The sequence below is a fragment of the Peromyscus leucopus genome, chromosome 20 (genome assembly GCF_004664715.2).
Source record: "Peromyscus leucopus breed LL Stock chromosome 20, UCI_PerLeu_2.1, whole genome shotgun sequence".
NCBI classification, from domain to species: Eukaryota; Metazoa; Chordata; class Mammalia; order Rodentia; family Cricetidae; genus Peromyscus; species Peromyscus leucopus.
In genome coordinates, this window is record NC_051080.1 from 5,463,241 (window position 1) to 5,482,122 (window position 18,882).

The 18,882-nt window shown below is 46.4% G+C and overlaps 1 protein-coding gene across 1 annotated transcript; it reads right to left on the minus strand.

Moving 5' to 3' along the window:
- Positions 1-497: 497 nt before the first annotated feature.
- Positions 498-18,550, minus strand: Tex49 (testis expressed 49). Its single transcript, XM_028891872.2, has 4 exons — positions 18,193-18,550; positions 4,120-4,239; positions 1,246-1,390; positions 498-627 (listed from the first exon to the last, which is right to left on the minus strand). Exons 1-4 carry the CDS (start codon positions 18,269-18,271, stop codon positions 579-581), a joined length of 393 nt encoding a protein of 130 aa, XP_028747705.1. The 5' UTR covers positions 18,272-18,550; the 3' UTR covers positions 498-578.
- Positions 18,551-18,882: the final 332 nt, after the last annotated feature.

The window sequence follows — 18,882 nt, forward strand, 5'->3', positions numbered from 1 at the left end:
TGGTGTACCATGTATTTCAGTGAAATATTTAATATATTTAAATATCAATAAAATCAAACTCTTTGTAAAAAAAAAAAAAAAAAAAGTCCTGTTCTTTGCAACTCTCTGGGCCCTGGGTTGGGGTCAGAGGCGACAAAGCCTGGTGCAGCTGGCCAGCTCTTGTCCCTGGGATATCTGGGCTGCTCTCACCTGTGACCTAATGGCTTCCTGTGGTTTTTCTGCCTGTCAGGATACAGCGGCAGTGTCTTCAGAGGGCGTGACTGCCCTGGGTCTTCCCGTAGCACGAGGACAAATGTGTCTTCCCAGATGCTTACTCTGACCCCCGTCAGGCATTAGGTCAAGACCCGTGTGGTTGTCCTTCCAGTGTTCCAGCCCCTCCACCCCTCTCCGACCAAGATCTGGCCTCCTCGGGAACCTCACACACCGGCTCTCGCAGGAGTCTGGGGCCCTGGGGTAACTCCCCGGCCTCCCACACCCAGTGTGAAGCGGTGCCTTTCAGTTCTGTTTGTTTATTGTGCTTCCTCCTGCTCCGTTCCCACTTCTCGTCAGCCTGAGGACTGGGCCACCGTCACCCCTCCTCAGTATAGAGTGAAGGTCTTATCGTTGAGAATAGAATGATCCATATATCTGGAAGAGAGAGAAAGTGTCTCAGATTCAGCCAGGCCAGGCTAAGGGGAAGGGGGCATCCTTAAAAATGGTCTTCACCGCTGCCTCTGCGCAGAATGGGCAGGGGTGAGGGTGGGGTGGGGGGATGAAGTAGGGCTGCCGAGGATGACTGCAGCTAATGGATGCTGGTGGGTGCAGAAACATCCTCGGGAGCCCACAGGAAAGCTAGAGATGTTGATTCTGTGCCTGTTCAGAAGTCTCTCACCCACCAAGCAAAGCAGACAGATCTCAAACTAGACTGTGTGGAGACCACACTGCCCAGGGTCTGAGGCCCACTCTCCCTGATAAGCCTCAGATCTCTTCTCTGATACTCACTCCACTGCTTCTGCATAGAGTCTCTCTATGCAGCTCTGGCTGTCTTGGAATTCTCTGTTGATCAGGCTGGGCTTGAACTCACAGATCACAGAGATCTACCTGCCTTTGCCTCCTGAGTGCTGGGATTAAAGTTGTGCATCATCACACCCAGCTTACTATCAGCTCTTTAAGTGGAGTTGAAACATACTATGGGTTTCAGTGAGGGCGGGGGTGGGGGGGGGAGAACTTCCCCCAGTCTCCCACCCTGACCCGACTCAGCCTAACCTGGTCATTGGGCTTTTAATGAGACAATGGCGTGGACCCTGCATCCATGGGATGGCTTCCTCTGGACGCACGCCTGGATTTTGGGGCCGCCAGAAGCTGAAGTTCTGAGCATCAGTCACTGGGACTCTGAAGACCTGATTGGGGACTGATTGGGTGGAAAGAAAGGCAGGTTATTGAATTTCTCCAGATTCACTTTTTTTTTTTTTTGTCTCAGGATAGAAAGCGCCATCCAGCAACTTGCTGTGGCCGGAGGAAGAGGTCCTGGGAATGTGTTCACCACACCCTACCTCACTTCCGGATTCCAGCATCTCACACACTTCATGGTCAGATGGTTTAGTCTTGGTTTTTCCTGTTGCTAAGTAAGCCCATCTCTAAAATGTCCTAAGATAGTGGGAAATTAAGTAGGCAACCCACTGAGATGTGTACAAGATGGATCTACTGATTCAAGTGGTTGTTTGTTTGTTATTTTTCAAGAAAGGATTTCTCTGTGTAACAGCCCTGAATGTCCTGGAACGCTCTCTGTAGCCCAGGCTGGCCTCGAATTCACAGAGATTCACCTGCCTCTGCCTCCTGAGTGCTGGGATTAAAGGGGTGCGCCGCCGCCGCCACCACCGCCATCACCACCCAGTTCAAGTGTCTTTTCTGAATCATTCTCTCCCATTTCATTTCCCCTGAAATAATGCTTTCCTTTGCTCATTCCCTGAAACTAACCGATGATACCACCCCACTTGGAGATACCACACACAGCTGTTACCAAGTTCCTGTTGCTCAAGACCCTGTACAAGATGTTTGTGTGTGTGAAGGTGGTGTACCTATACAGGTACACGTGTGTGCAGGTGTATACATGGAGGCCAGAGGTTCCCAAGGAGCCATCCAGCAAAAGTCGGTCACTGGGACCCAGGGCTCAGTGATTAGGCTGAGTTGGCAGGGCAGCCCACAGGCCCTGGAGATACCCCTGCCCTCCACAGCTCTGGAGTTGTGAGTGTGCATTTCCGTACCTGGCTTTTTACATGGGCGTTAGGGATCAAATGCAAGTCCTCATGCTTGCTGTAAAAACCCCTTACTAACTGAGCAATCTCCTTAAGGTGTGTGTGTGTGTGTGTGTGCACGAGTGTGCAGCTGTGCTTACTCTTTCCTGTGTGTGTGTGTGCATGAGTGTGCAGGTGTGCTCACTTTCCTGTGTGTGTGTGTGTGTGTGTGTGTGTGTGTGTGTGCATGGGTGTGTGCAGGTGTGCCCACACCTTCCTGTGTGTGTGGAGACCAGATGCTGATGTTGAATGTCTTCCTCTGTTGCTCTCCACCTAATGTTTTTACATTTTATTTACTTATTTATTTTGGTTTTTGAAACAGGATCCCTGCATGACCCTGGCTGTCCTGGATCTCGCTCTGTAGCCCAGGCTGGCCTCGAACTCACAGAGATCCTCCTACCTCTGCCTCCCGAGTGCTGGGATTAAAGGCATGCGCTGCCATGCCCACCAATTTTCATATTTTTAAGGTCGAATTACAGCCTGATATTTTCTGGTTTGCTCTGTAGTCTTGGGAGTTTTTTAAGTCCTTAATTTATTGATGAAATGTACCATTTTTACATCATTCTTTTCCTATTAGTTAATAATACGTTCGAGATGATTTTTTGCCATTAGAAACAACTTAAGTGCCCCTTTTTAACCTTTGCCTGTTTTGATCTCTGAAGTCTTTTAATTCCGGCCTAACCTGTGGTACAGGCCTCTGATCTCAGCTACCTGGAAGGCTGAGGCCGGGGGACCACAAGTTCCAGCCTGAGCAATTTAGTGAGAGCCCGTCTCAAAGTAAGAATATAAAGAAGGCCTGGTGATATAGCCTGGTGGTAGAGTGAAATGCACTGAAAGACCGTGCCCGGAACAGGGTTGCGGGGACCTAGTTTGAAATAATTACAGAGTCACAGAGATATGAGAAATACTACTGGGAGATTCCCTGACCCTTAGTGGTGACATTTACAGGACCACAGTACCCTGCCGCAATTAGGGCATTGATACACAAAGACAATACAGGAGGATTCCAAGCTGTCTTGGATTGTAAGAGATCCCAAACATGCAGAGCTGCCGTTCGGTGGCCTCTGGTACAGTGACCTGTTCATTTCTGGACCCTTGTCACTGTGAGAATATTAATTACATAAACGGAATGCAGATTGTGACCTTTTAGGGGTTGTCCTTTTCTAATGAAGCAAAGTCGGAATTTACTAGAAGAGGGAGGGACACATGGAAGGGAAGGAGGGAAGAGTCCTGGGAATGGCTTTCTCTGTCTTTCTTTTTTAATTTGTGTGTGCATGTGTGTCTGTCGAATGTTTACCACATGAGGGAGCCTTGGAGGCTGGAAGAGAGTGTCAGATCTCCTGGGGCTGGCGTTACAGGCAGTTGTGAACTGTCACATGGGTGCTAGGAACAGAACTCTGCTCCTGGGGAAGAGCAGCCAGCACTCTTGACCACTGAGCCTTCTCTTCAGCCCCAGGCATGGCTTTCTTCGGAGAACACAGTTCCTGGAAGGTTCCTACATCAGACTGTGCGCATTGAGAGCCTGCCCGACTTGCTTTTCCAAAGTTAAAGGGCTCCCATTTTCTAGTGCTTGCGAGAGGTTAGCCGGCCAAAGGGACGTCCCCAAGGTCACCCAGCTTGTTTGGTGTCTCAGCTGAGTTCCAATGACTCTGCTGGCTCCACTCCTCAGCGGGAGCAGTGTGACAATAACCCAGCACTTACATTGTCGCAGCTCTGTGCCATCGTCCTCACAGTTCTGGGAGGACGCAGAACAGGACAGCATCCCCTCTTCCATCACCATATGACACCCTAGTCACTCTTTAGGGACTCAGGCTCATTTCGTGGTTTCCCGCGTCAAGGTACTTACATGTTTTTAACAGCGTCTTCCGTACAGCTTCCTGGTACCTCTCGTGGCTATTCTGGTGTACGGAATAATTACCGTCTGTTGAGATAATCGGGGGAAGCCTAGACACTCCATTCTCCTGGTCTGAAATGAGAGGGCACGTCTTGAGTGCTTGGCAAATGGGGCTACTTTATTCTTTGATTTCCTGGTCTCCATGCCAACCAGGTGCAGAGCAGGGATCTTTCCTAGCTGCTGACATTCAATTCTCAGCATCCCAGGAGTCAGGTTATCAAGCCTGAGTTAAGGGGGAGGAAGGAAGAACTGTGTTTACAAGAACCCTTCCCCATTTCTCCCTGACTCCCAGATTTTAAGTGGCTTCCTACAGGACTCGGGATTCTGGCCAGGTATTTAGGACTACTGTAGGTGGGAAAAAAAAATGACTTCTTATCTGGGCGCAGACTCTCCTGAGACTGACATGTTTATAGAACTTCAAATGGTTTGAAAGGGGAAGTTATTGTTAAGTACTGGAGGATAAGCAGTTCCTGGGCCTGAGCAGAGTTAGGAAGGCACTTCAGGCTGCAGGATGGCAAGTGTTCCAGAAGTGTAGGAGAGTGAGGAAGCTTTCTGTTGATTGGAGCCTGGAGTGCTAGGTGATATGGAGAAGGACAGGGGTTTGGAGGACCTGGGAAGGTTGTGTAGTGGGAGACAGTGTCCGTCATGTTGGGGGGCGGGGTTTAGCTCTTACAAAGCAGACATCTCACAGAAGACCAGCTCTACCTCCCCTGGCCTCTCAAGGCAAGGTGAAACAGGCTGGGCTTAAACACATCTGGATTTTACTTTTCTTCTGAGACAGCATCTCATTGTGTAACCCTGGCTGGGCTGGAACTTGCTATGGAGACCAGGCTGGCCTTGGACTCACACAGATCTGCCTGTTTCTGCCTCTTGAGTGCTGGGATTTAAGGCACAGTCTCTATTTTGAGGTAAAGATGAAGTTGCAAGGAGCTTTTGCTAGTGATGGTCACGGGGGAGGGGGCGGTGGGGGAGGAGGGGGCGGGCACACAGCACTGTGTCCTCGGAGCCAGCGGTGCCCACCGTAATGCCCAGGGCCTCAGAACCCTGAAGAGGAGCGGGTTGTGACGACTTGATGATGGAGAACAGCATGGCTTAGGGTGTTGTCTAGGGTTGCTCCAAGATGTCCACCCCTGTTGTCACCCAAGCGGTGGCCCCTTCTCCCCTAGCCAGGCTCCCAAGACCCAGCTCTTCATCTTCTGTTCTAAGCGTCTCTGTTCTGCTTCACAGAGCCGTGGCTCTGACCCACTCCATCCGATTTTTACTTTCCTTTCTTATTAGTGTTTGTCAGGGACTAGATCAGATTTACCGTTCCCTCTGGAAACTGTGAGGATCGCTGACTCATCTCAAGGGGGAGGGTGCTGCTTCTGCTGTGGAGTTCTTTCCCGACTCCTCATGGTTTGTTTCCCTCTTTCCTTCCTCGGCCTCACTCATTCGTCTCTCTCTCTCTCCTCCCTTCTCCTTTCTGTCCTCCAAAGTCGATCTTGAACGTTCTAGAACTGACGACACCACCAGAGGGAGGCCCAATTTAAATGCCCCCTCTGTAAAAGCTGAAGATGTAAGAGAGGTTGGCAGTCCTGAAAGGAGTGGGGGGGTGGGGGCAAGAGCCAGGCGGATCTCTGTGAGTTCGAGGCCAGCCCGGTCTACAGAGTGAGATCCAGGACAGCCACCAAAACTACACAGAGAAAACCTGTCTCAAAAAAAAAAAAAAAAAAAAAAAAAAAAAAAAAAAAAAAAAAAAAGAAAAAGAAAAAGAAAAAAAGAAAAAAGAAAAGAAAGAGTGCTGCTCTGGGGATCCTGGCCGGAAGCAGGCACTGATCTGTACTTAATCGTAGGTTCCAGCAATGAGGGGTCATTTCCTGGAAATGGTATCACTTGAGCCTGGTTGTTCAGCTGTATCAAGGTAGAAGTAGCAATATGTCCGAGGACAAGTAGCAGTGCCTTGGGGAGTAATGAGGAGTAAAGGAAGGCGTGTTTCTAGTGGGTGTCGGGGTCTGGGATGAGAGTAAATTATGGTTCCAAACGCAGGTGACAGCAAGAGCGCCGTCTGGTCCTTAGGCGTCAGGCTGTTCTTGAGACACAACCAGATGATGTTCTCTGTGATTTCGAAGAGTTCAGGCAGCAGGCTCTCAGCTTCCCATATGGGCGGCAGCTACGTCTGGAGTCTGCTCCCCAGTCTCACCCACTTGGATGCCTGCCACTTGAATCACGCATACACCTTGCTCCTGGGGTTCATTTGATTTTGTCTTCCATTTCTCTTTTGGTCAAACTGGGAGATATGCTTGGTAACTTACAGCTTCCCCCCATAAACTCGCAGGTTTGAAAAGGCGCCTGTGGTGAAGGGTGGGTGTCATGGTTACTGAGGAATGTTCTCTATACAAGACATGATGCATGGACTCGTCTGTGATGGGGGAGCTGAATCAACATCTCGTTGGCAGGTGGTATCACAGTTCTTCACACAGCTAATTGATGCCGTCCTGAATGGTGCTTGGGAAATAGATGGTAATGACTGTAAATAGCTTCTTTTAGAACTGGGCCATAAGTTGGGGGTCACCATAAAAACCACATTTAATGCTTTGACTGCACTTTGGAGACATCCTTGGTAATATGAGAGTACGTGGGTGGACCTTGTACTCATCCTAATTAATGCTGCAGAGTTTTCGGCACTATAGGGTGTCCTGTGAGCCAGGGATGGCCCTAGAATCTAGTTATCCATACCTTGGCTCCATGCCTCTGCTGGAACCAAGGCTGGTTGGCTCCAATATTTTCAGTTGAAGAATACAGACTCAGTGACTCCTTGAAGTCTGACTTGTAGACGAAGGGTGGGTTCCAGATTCTTCAGTCCTAATGATGACAGTATCCAGCACATTATCTGCAATTGTCTTGGCATGCTGGTTTACAAACAGTAATACCTCTTGACTAGAAATTCGTACAAGATCAGAATGAGAGAAAATGCTATGCTATTGTACGTAAAAACACAATGACTTGGGGGGCTGGAGAGATGGTTCAGTGGTTAAGAGCACTGACTGTTCTTCCAGAGGACCCGGGTTCAATTCCCAGCACCTGTATGGTGGCTCACCACTGTCCGCAACTCCAATTCTAGGGATGCAGCACCCTCACATAGACATACACGAAGGCAAAACACCCATGCACACAAAACAAACACACAAATAAACAAACTACCATGACTCCTGAGCTGCCTGGCTGGCCTAGCAGTTAGGAGCGTTACTGTACTAACCCTTACTGTGCTGAACACATGAGAAGCAGAGTTCCTATCCTTACACCCGCAGAAAGGCTGGGTATAGCCCCATGCATGCCTGTAACTCCAGCACTGAGGGGATAAAAATGGGGTCACCGATACTTGATGGCTGCAATCCTCGACAAAAAGTGGGGGTTCCAAATTCACCAAGAGACCCTGCCTCCAAGGAGCAGGGTAGAGACAGAACATCCGGTGCCCTCCTCTGGCTTCCGTGTGAACACAGGCATACTCATCCACACATACATGTACGCATACCATGTACATCCAGACCACACACATGTACACAAATATTTTTTTAATTTGAGAAACGAGGGGGCTGGAGAGACGGCTCAGCGGTTGAGAGCACTGGCTGCTCTTCCAGAGGACCTGGGTTCAATTCCCAGCACCCTCATGGCAGCTCACACCTGTCTGTAACTCCAGTTCCAGGGGATCTCACACCCTCACACAGACATATGTACAGGCAAAACACCAGTGCACATAAAATAAAAATATAACTTTTAAAAAAGAAAAAAAAATGACCCCTATCTACAAGGTCATATCAAATGGAAGTATTAAATCCTTGAAATTGACCTGGGCATATTAAGATGGTTTGCTGAAGTATGTTCAGAGGGCTGTTTTGTACTTAGTGTCTCCCTGATGTGAGGTAATTGTCTGTGCTTTGGGAGGAAGTGGACATGAGCCCAGGGAACCAGATCCTCAGGGTATGTTTGCCATATGGGGCCAGTTCCTTTGTATCTTTAGTGGCATGCCTGCTGAGTCTGAGTGTAGGAAAACAGATGGACATGAGCAGTACACGGACTTAGTGCTTCAGGCGACTTAGGTAAAGTGGATTTTCTAGAGATCAAGAGGGCTAATACGAGTGCACCCTGCACAGCTCTGTAAAGCAGAGGCTGTTATTTTACAAAAGGAGACAGAGGCACGGAGAAGTTTAGTCATTTGCCTGAGGTCACAAACTCACACGTGGCAGAAACATGAGTTCAACTTGAGTAGCTCCGGGGACCTGACTCTTCCTGACCACACGCAACTGCTCCTTGAACTAGCTCTGTTGAGGCTTCCAGGAGAGATGGAGAACTTGGACGGAAGGCATCGGTCCCCTTCCAGATGTGCACAGCGGATTGGGGTGGGGGATTCAGCAAGTGTGTTCGCTCACCTGGAACAGACTTGAGCTGGATAGAGGATACGATATCATGGCCTTGATCCAGAGGGAGAGCCTTTCTGAATGCCGGATGTAATTTCCTAACGTCAGCATTGGAAGCCGAAAGGACTGGGACTGAGTTGGTCACACTCTCCTATTGAGTTGGGTCAGCCCCACCGGGGAAGAGCCTTGAGGAAAGGCTGAGCCTCTGTAGGAAAAGTGGCCGAGAGGCAAAGTCACCAGCGTGGAAGTGGGCCCATTTTAGAGGCTTCAACACTAGTTGTGAAATGCAGGAACATCTCCCTATCTGGTTTCCTGGGAATGAAATTTTAGTGGCCCATGCAGTTACAAGTATGTCTAGGTTTGCAAGACACCGTTCCATACAGTCGTTCTATACATTACAAAAGCAGAGGGTCTCTGGCCAAGTGCCTTGTTGGCTGAACTGCGCCATACATGTTTGACAAGCCAGAACTACAGTGCCCTCTGCTGGAGTATGCAGGTGGCACAGCTTGTCTCCCAGTTTATCTCGGAGAGAGACCAAGAAGCCTGGAAGATTAGATTAAGCAGAGGACATTGCAGGTAGGATTGGAAAAGCGTCTCCCTCCTTCCCTCTGCCCCTCTCCGTGTGTGTGTGTGTGTGGGGGGGGGGCTCAAGGGACAACCTTGGGTGTCAGTTCTTGCTTTCCACCTTGCTAGAGACGAGGTCTTTCTCGTTCACCTCGGCATATGCCAGGCTGACTGAACCACACCTGTCTCTGCCATAGGGGTGATAGGAGTGTGCCTGGCTGCAACAGACTTTTATGGGAATTGAAACTCAGGTCATTAGGTTTTCCTTACAGCGCTTTACCCACCGGGCCATTTCCCCAGTCCGTTTATACTCTACATGTAAACAATTAAGTTACATGTGTCCTAGAACTCACTGCATAGCCGGATCGCCCTTACAGTCTTTCCTGTCTCAGCCTCCCAAGCACTGGGATTACAGGTATGAGTTATCACACATGGCTCACACTGTTTAATCTCTAGAACAAAGAGGTAGACGTTATCTCCATTTACAGGCGAGGGAACGGAAGTGTAGCAAATTTGTATAGCGTTAGCCCTTCCACACTACACCACTCTGGGTACCTGATGGAACCTGGGCTCTGCCACTAATGATAGATGGAAGAAGGCTCCCTATCCCCTTTCCTCTTTGGTTTGAATATCTTAAAAAAAAGATTTATTTTTGTTTTATATGTATGTGTGTGCCTGAGGGTATGGACACTGTGCGGTGTCCCTGGACGCCAGAGGAGGACATCTGGATCTCCTGGAACTGGAGTTATAGACATTGTGAGCTGCCATATGGGTGCTGGGAACTGAACCCAGGCAGCCAGTTCTCCAAGAACTGTATTTTTTTTTCAATCAGGAGGAAAAGAAAGGAAGGATTCAGGGACTGGGGGAATATCTGACAGCATGCGTTGACTCATCTCTATGAGTTTTCATTGTGACTATAACAAGGGAACGTTGAGGAACCTCTTTTGAGTTGAATGTTTAATACACTGACACCCACTAGGAAAGGAAAAAAAAACCAACCTTCAAAGGAAAAATTGTGACAAAAATATACCATGGTAGTAAGAGCGTTAGGGAAGCGGAGCGACTGTGAATAGGTTTGCTTACGTCGTCGCTGCTGGTGAAGGGCTGGCTGAGGGGCCAAGGCACAATGTGACCGATCTGAGTCTGTAGAACAGACTGAAGAGCTAGTACAGGAGGTCAGGACAACAGTCAGGCTGCTTGGGTGGCAGAACATGCGTCCCTCTCTGTGTGCAGGAAGCACGCGCTGGGTCTCTCAGTGAGTGCCTGAAGCTGTGGGCAGCACTATATGTGGCCGCCATGCTTTTCCTGGAGGGACACACCCGGAATAAAGCTTAGCTTACAGAGTGTGCGCAGGAAGAACTTAATAACTGACAATAAAACGGTAACAGTGTTCATTTGTACACACACACACACACACACACCACACACACACACACACACACACACACACACACACACACACACACACAGGCACACACTGCAAAAAGTCAAAGGTCAATGGGGGGAGTCTGTTCTCTCCTTCCACAGTGTGGGTCCCAGGATTCAAACTCATATTGTGAGGCCTGGAGGCAAGCACCTTTATCTGATGAGCCATCTTTCCTGCTCCTGTTTGTTTATTCTTAATTTATAGATCAATCTGTCTGTCCATTCACCCATTCATCTGAGGGAATTTTAAAAAAATGTCATTTTTCTCCTTTCCTCCAAGTATCACCCCAAGACTAGAGATGCTGCTCTAGAGTGCATGTGAGAAGTGCCCAGTACCCCCAAACAACCCATCGTTAAGTATCATTCTAGAAAGTGCTATCACTCATAAAAGGACAGCAGTGACTTGACACAGGACAAAACCACCGCACACCTTTAGTGGCCAAAGCAGACACCACCAGCAATGGGATAAAATAACACCACGAGCCCCTGACTGGATGTTCTGATGTCACTTCTCAGCCCTCACCCCAATGCCTAGACCGGATCTAATGATGAGAAACATCAGACAAACCCAGGTGTAGGAACACTCTGCAAAATGTCCTGCCTGTACTCTACAGAAATGTCAGTGCCGCAAAACAAAGCAGTGGAACCATTTCACACAGAAGGAGACCAAAGAGACGTGCTTGCTAAATGCAGAACTCAAGCCTTGATTAGACTCCTGGAGGTGTGCTTACTCCTATGGTGATATTGTGTTCCCCAAAATATTGTGCACCCTAATAAACTTATCTGGGGTCAGAGAACAGAACAGCCAATAGATATAGAGGCCAGAAAATGGTGGCACACACACCTTTAATCCTATCACTTGGGAGGCAGATATCCATCCGGATCTCTGTGAGTTTAAAGCCACACTGGAAACAGCCAGGCATGGTGACTCATGCCTTTAATCCCAGGAAGTGATGACAGAAAGCAGAAAGGTATATAAGGCGTGAGGACCAGGAACTAGAGCTGGTTAAGCTTTTAGGCTTTTAAGCAACAGTTCAGCTGAGATTCATTCTGGATAAGGACTGAGAGGCTTCCAGTCTGAGGAAACAGGATCAGCTGAGGAATTGGTGAGGTAAGGAAACTGTGGCTTGTTCTGCTTCTCTGATCTTCCAGCATTCACCCCAATACCTGGCTCCAGGTTTGTTTTTATTAATAAGACTCTTTAAGATTCATGTATATTTTCTTCTTCTTGGTGTGGTGACTCTCTTCTAAGTTGTGATAATTAACTTTCTTTCTTTCTTTCTTTCTTTTGGTTTTTTCCAGACAGGGTTTCTCTGTGTAGCTTTGGGCCTTTCCTGGAACTCACTTGGTAGCCCAGGCTGGCCTCCAACTCACAGAGATCCGCCTGGCTCTGCCTCCCAAGTGCTGGGATTCAAGGCGTGCGCCACCACCGCCCGGCCTAATTAACTTTCTACCACTGCCATCAAATGCTCGAGATAATCAACTTATAAAGAGAAAAGGTTTTATTTTGGCTCTCGGGTTTGGATGTACTGGTCCATGATTACTTGACTGTGGATCCCCTTGGTGAGGTAATACATTATGGCAGGGGTACAGAGTGGAGCAAAACCACTTACCTCATTGCTAAGGAGCAAAAGAGGAAGAGACAGGGATCCCACAATCCCTTTGAGCACTCCCAATGACCTAAAGACTTCTCTTAGTCACCCCAAAGGTTCACGCATCTCTCCATAGTACCGCCCAGAAAACTAAGCCTTTAAGCACATGGAGCTCAGAGGGACATTTAAGACCCAAGCAACAGTGTGATAGAAAAGATAAACGTGACCATTATTTCTGAGACTAGATCATAAAAACTCATTGTGGGGGCTGGAGAGATGGCTCAGAGGTTAAGAGCACTGGCTGTTCTTCCAGAGGTCATGAGTTCAATTACCAGCAACCACATGGTGGCTCACAACCATCCATAAAGAGATCTGGTGCCCTCTTCTGACCTGCAGGTGTATATGCAGACAGAACACTATACATAATAAATAAATAAATCTTTTTAAAAAAAAAACTCATTTGTGTTCTTTTGACTATCTGTCTATCATCCATTTGTCCATCCATCCATCCACCCATCTTTCTATCTATCTATCTATCTATCTATCTATCTATCTATCTATCTATCTATCCCCCCCCCCCATATCAAGGGAAAGTTGGCTGCCATAGAAACACTCAGGCAAGCTGGCTGGTGGTGGTGCACGCCTTTAATCCCAGCACTAGGGAGGCAGAGGCAGAGGCAGGTGGATCTCTATGAGTTTGAGGCCAGCCTGGTCTACAGAGTGAGTTCCAGGACAGGCTCCAAAGCTACACAGAGAAACTCTGTCTCGAAAAAAAAACAAAAAGCAAAAAACAACAACAACAAAAAAAAAAGAAAGAAAGAAAGAAAAGAAAAAGGCACACTCAGGCAGCCTATGGTGTGGCCCATATGGATAGAAACTGAGTTGTCTTGTTAATTACTAGAGAGGCTTTGGCCTCCAGACATCTTAGCAATAGCTCCTTCTGTCCAGCCCCAACTCTGGCCACATAAGATTGCTGTTCCTTATATCCTGCCTGCAGCCGTTAAGAAAGAGCCTGTTGCAGAGCCTTTCAGCTGCTAAGCTGCCTCTGAAACTGGGGAAATTGTGTTTATAGGTTTAAGTCTGTATGTTTTAGGTAAGTTGCTACACAGTAATAGATAGTAAACAATGACAGTTGGGAGATGATATTGAAGAAGCCAGACAATGAGTAAGTAATAATAAAAATATGTAGGAAAATTTAATAAGTTAGAGGATCAACTCGGGAGGTTTCATAGCTTACGAATGAGAACTTGAAAAAGATAGGAGTGAGGGAACAATGAAAAGGAAGCACAGTTCCTCAGGAAAGAACGGCATGGGTTTTTAGGATGGAAGAGCCGTGATTGTCGGTCTCAATGCATGAAAAGGGCTGCACTACATTCCATCACAGTGTTTCAGAACACTAGGGAAGAGAATCACGACGTTTCAGAAAGAAAGGCATCTAGCTGGAGGAGTAAAGCTACCCCTTCAGAATTCCAGATGTAGAATTCTACATCTGGAGAAACTGCATGAGGTTTGAAGAAAGTCATTCTATGTTCATAAATAGAACTCTTACGCACAAAGCAGATGGTTACTTATTAAACGCTAGTTAGTTGCTCTTGCAGAGGACCTGGGTTCAGTTCCTAGTATCTTCATGGTACCTAACAACTGTCTCTAATTCCAGTTCTAGAGGATCCAATGCCTTCTTCTGGCTTCTGGCACACAAATCTATAAATAGGCAAAATGCTCATACCCATAAAATAAAAACTAAAAAAAAATTATTAAGTGGAAGTCATCTCTCTGTATTTTTGTTTGTTTGTTTGAGACAGGGTCAGTCTGTTGGCCAAGCTTTACTTTGTAGCCCAGGCTGGACTGAATTTGTGTCATCCAGCCAAGTCTCCTGGATTCTGGGATTACATATGTATACAAGTGTGTGTGTGTGTGTGTGTGTGTGTGTGTGTGTGTGTGTGTGTGTGTGTGAAGGCCAGAGGTCAACTTCAGGTATCTTCTTCTATTGCTCTCTGTCTTAATTTTTATAATTTAATTTTTATGTGTATGCATGTTGTACCTGCATGTATGTCTGTGCACCTTTTGTGTGTCTGGCACCTGCAGAGACCAGGAGAGAGTGTTGGATCTGCTGGACTGGAGTTACAGATGGTTGTGAGCTGCCATGTGGGTGCTGGGAATTGAACCAGGTCCTCTGCAGAGCATCTCTGAGTCATCTCTCCCTATCCCCCCACCTCAGTTTTTTTGAGACATAGTCTCTCAATGAACTTGGACCTCACCATTCCAGTTTGGGTTGGCTAGTGAGCCCTGCAGATCTGCTTGTCTCCATATCCCCCAGTGCTGGGTTTACAGCTGTGTTTTGCCTCAGTGTGTTATGTGGATGCTGAGGATTCAAATTCAGGTCCTTGTGTTTTCACAGTAAACACTTTATCATGGTCAGCTATCTCCCCAGCCTAGTCTGTATCTTAAGGGGGTACCTGGAATGTATAAAATTGGAGCTGAGGGAAGTAAGTAGTGGGCAGGAGTAATATATTTGAAGTCCGTTCTTTTTTTTCTTTTTTTTTTTTTTTTTTTTTTTAATATTTATTTATTATGTATACAGTGTTCTGTCTGCATGTGTCCCTGCAGGCCAGAAGAGGGCACCAGATCTCATTACAGATGGTTGTGAGTCACCATGTGGTTGCTGGGAATTGAACTACAGGACCTTTGGAAGAACAGTCTGTGCTCTTAACCACTGAGCCATCTCTCCAGCCCCTTGAAGTTCGTTCTTTAGCCTTAAATTCTATTTAGGTCACCAATTTGGCCAAACCTCTGGCGTCTGATACTACAATACCAGAATGGGTAAATAGGAGCATCTCATAGAGGACTGCCTTGTCGGGGTCACTATTGCTGATGAAACACCATGACCAAAGCAAATTTGGGAGGAAAGGGCTTATTTGGCTTACACTTTCATATCATAGTTCATCATTGAAGGAAGTCAGGACAGGAACTCAAACAAGGGCAGGGACCTGGGGGTAGGAGCTGATGCAGAGGCCATGGAGGATGCTGCTTATTGGCTTGCTCTCCATGACTTGCTCAGCCTGCTCTCTTTTGGAACCCAGGACCACCTGCCCAGGGATGGCACCACTGACAGTGGACTGGGCCCTCCCCCATCAATTATTAATTAAGAAAATGTCCCACAGCCAGATCTTATGGAGGCATTTTCTCAGCTGAGGTTTCCTCCTTCCGGATGACTCTAGCCTGTGTCAAGTTAACATATTTTGTTGTTCTATGGCCCTAGCTTCTTCTTTTCATCATATTCGCCATTGTAACTGAGGGCCAGCTTCCAATATTGCTGTTGCCAAATCTTTCCAGTCTTGGGGGTTAATTCTGTTTTGAGTTGCCCATGAATTTAATATCTGCTCCACATAGGGTGAATGAGTATCATAAAAAATGACTGCTTCCTTAAATCTCCTCAAAGCTAATATTTCTATAGGATTCCATTTAACTTCTTCATAACTTTGGGGGTGCCTATTGTCTGCTGGTCATTCTTGTCTAGTAACTAGATAAACTAAGGTTGGTTTTCTAACAACTTTGGGACGCCCCTCTTCAGTTTTATCATGCAGTGATGCAGTAGGTTCTTATCTAAATTCCTTTGTCTGTGTCTGAGTATTTTTCTTATTGTCATTTATATGTCTTTCTAAGGCTTTTATCTTGTCAATCCACTTTTCATGTTTGGCACAAAAAACCACTATGGCTATTAAAGATAAAATATGAATTACCAGACTGGTATTAATTATAATTGGTATTCTGTGAATCTCAGCTAGGTTGTTTATCTTTTCATTTTCTGCTTCTATTTTCAAGCCATCTGAAGTAGCACAGATGGCTACAGGGTCCTAATTATGACATTTCTCATCCTTAACGTGGGAAAGATTTTTCCTTTTACTATTACTTGATTCTCTCCTTGAGGACTTCCCAGGTGTCTCACCAAATCTGATGGTTTCTCAGTTTGTCCACAGCTGGCATGATTTCTCTGTCTGTGCCACGAGATGGAGCGCCAAATGTTTTTTAACAAAATTTCAATCATTTGATTTTACCAATAAAGTCTCAGGAGCCAGATGCTGGGGTGAAAGCCTGCTAGTTCAGAGGCAGAGAAAGCACCCAGCTGACCTTCCTCCTCTGCTAATGTCCCAGAAGCCTTCTCCTTCTATCTCTTCAATCACCCTCCTCACACTGAATGGTCCTCCCTTCTCCTCCCTGTGCATCTCTCTATCCGTCCTCCTGACTCCCTCTTACTCTCTATGGCGTTTTCTTCATAATTCTGTGTTCACTTCCTGCCAACTGGTTGCTTGCTCCACCTCTTGACCTATGGTTGACTTTATTTAATCCTGTTGACAATATTCAAGCGGAAAGCTCTTGGATTAAAGGTCTGTGCTAGGGCTGAGCCATACCACAACTAGAAACAGGTTTTTTCCAGTAAATAACACAATCTTGGGGTTCACAGTGTGATCAAAGATCCTGCCATAGCCAGGTGGTGGTGGCGCACGCCTTTAATCCAGTGCTGGCAGAGGCAGGTGAATCTCTGTGAGTTTGAGGCCAGCCTGATCTACAAAGTGAGTTCCAGGAAAGGCGCAAAGCTACATAGAGAAACCCTGTCTCGAAAAACCGGGAAAAAAAATCCCGCAACATCTCTATGAGGCATGGCAGTCATTGTAAATATAATGCAGATCAAATATACACTCAAATTCTTTAGCAGTTCCCTATAAAATTAAAATATTTCTCAATGTTGGTAGCATCCTCAATTAGCTGGCCTTGACCTTGTTTTCAAGGTCTGCTTCCTAGTGCCTACTTTACTCTTCATTGTGTCCAAATCCTTGGAATTTACTTAATATGGACCTCAGTCTCCATTCCTTTTTCAGTGCTAATTCCCTTCTTGTTTACCTGATCAACTTCAATCAGCCTTTCACACTTGGTTCTGGAGATGTTTCCTGTGGGAATATCTTGTCTCTGGAGCTCTTATTTTCCAAACTTATAGTATCAGGTATTTACTCCTTTGAGGTTAACAGTGTGTATTTAATTTAAATCATATACTATATTACAGATTTTGTATGACTACTGATCTTCCTCATTAGAGAGTCAGCTACTCTATTGTTGTGATGGCTATTCTTGGTTGTCAGCTTGATTATATCTGGGATGAACTACAATCCAGAAATGGAGGGCACACTTGTGATCTGGATTTTGAGACAAGAAGACAACATGCCTTTGATCTGGATCTTGAGGCTGGAAGACACAAGCCTTTAACCCAGATCTTGAGGTGGGAAGATACAAGCCTTTAATCCAGATCTTGAGGTGGGAAGACACACCTTTAATCCAGATCTTGAGATGGGAAGACACACCTTTAATCCAGATCTTGAGATGGGAAGACACACCTTTAATCTGGGCCACACCTTCTGCTGGAAGCCTATATACGCACATCTATTCCTTTGCTGGCATTGGAGTCTACTTCAGGATTCTAGCACACAGAAGAGTAGCTGGGACACCCAGCCTCTTGGGACTGAGCTGCTACTTGGATTTCTATTCACAGCTAGCCATTGTCGGATTGGTTTTTGCAGCCTGCTAGTCTTCCAATAAATTCCCTTTATATATGTATACACAGTGAGATTCATTCTGTAAGTTCTGTGACTCTAGACTAATACAGTAGTAGTAGAAGTCTTCTTCTGTTCACTTTTTTTTTTTTTTTTTTTTTTTTTTGGTTTTTTGAGACAGGGTCTTTCTGTGTTGCTTTGCACCTTTCCTGAAACTCGCTTTGGAGACCAGGCTGGCCTGGAACTCACAGAGATCCGCCTGCCTCTGCCTCCCCAGTGCTGGGATCAAAGGTGTGTGCCACCACTGGCGCCTGGTTGAAACTATGTATCTTAAAAAGATGAAATAACAAAGTGAAGCTGAATGGCTACTGTCCCTGCTGTGTACATTTAACTATGGCAATAGTTGATAATGAAAGATACATCTCTAAGCCTGTGAGGAAAGGAAATGACTAGGAAGTGTCTAGGAAAGGCATGGCCCTCTGTCCCACTGCACTAAATTCTCCTTACTTGTTTCTTTGGTTGCGTTTCTCTTTTTAGACCGAAGGGACTGTTGGTATCCTAATAGATATAAGTTGAAGAAAGCCATCTCAGCGCCTCCTTCTTTTCAGAATGTCTACTCCGGAGCACTGGGTTCTAGTAACCATGGTAATGTTCTGAAGAATTACCATAACTGACATTTCCTTTGGCCAGTGAGGCACAGGATTTATAGGTCACCATGGAGTTGGAATTGAGTGGGCTAAATAATTTCAAAAAGCTTGAGAAATCAAGCATTATTACCTTTTCAAAAGGGTATTTGTGTGGTAGTGGCGGCTCATGCTTTTAATCCCAGCACTCAGTAGGCAGAAGCAGATGGATCTCTGTGAGTTCGAGGCCAACCTGGTGTACAGCTCAAGTTCCAGGACAGTCAGAACTGTTACACAGAGAAACCTTGTCCTGAAAAACAATGACAACAAAAACAGTCCTTTTTTATTCTCTGAAAATGTCATACATTTGTACAATGTACTTTGATCATAAACATCCTCTGCTGCTTCCCTTCAATGCCCCCAAATGGCCTCCATTGTCTCCTTCCTAACTTCACTATGTAGCTCTGACTGTCCTGGGACTCACTCTGTAGACCAGGCTGGCCTCAAACTCACAGGGATCTGCCTGTTTTGGCCTCCCGAGTGCTAGGATTAAAGGTGAGTGCCAAGATGCCTT

Coding starts and splice junctions, on each gene's coding strand:
- Tex49 (XM_028891872.2), bottom strand. CDS start 18,271: ATGGCTTTCTTCAACTTATATCTATTAGGATACCAACAGTCCCTTCGG. Junction 4,240..18,192: donor AAACGCAACCAAAGAAACAA/GTAAGGAGAATT, acceptor CTCTCATTTCAG/ACCAGGAGAATGGAGTGTCT. Junction 1,391..4,119: donor GAAGACGCTGTTAAAAACAT/GTAAGTACCTTG, acceptor CCACCCAATCAG/TCCCCAATCAGGTCTTCAGA.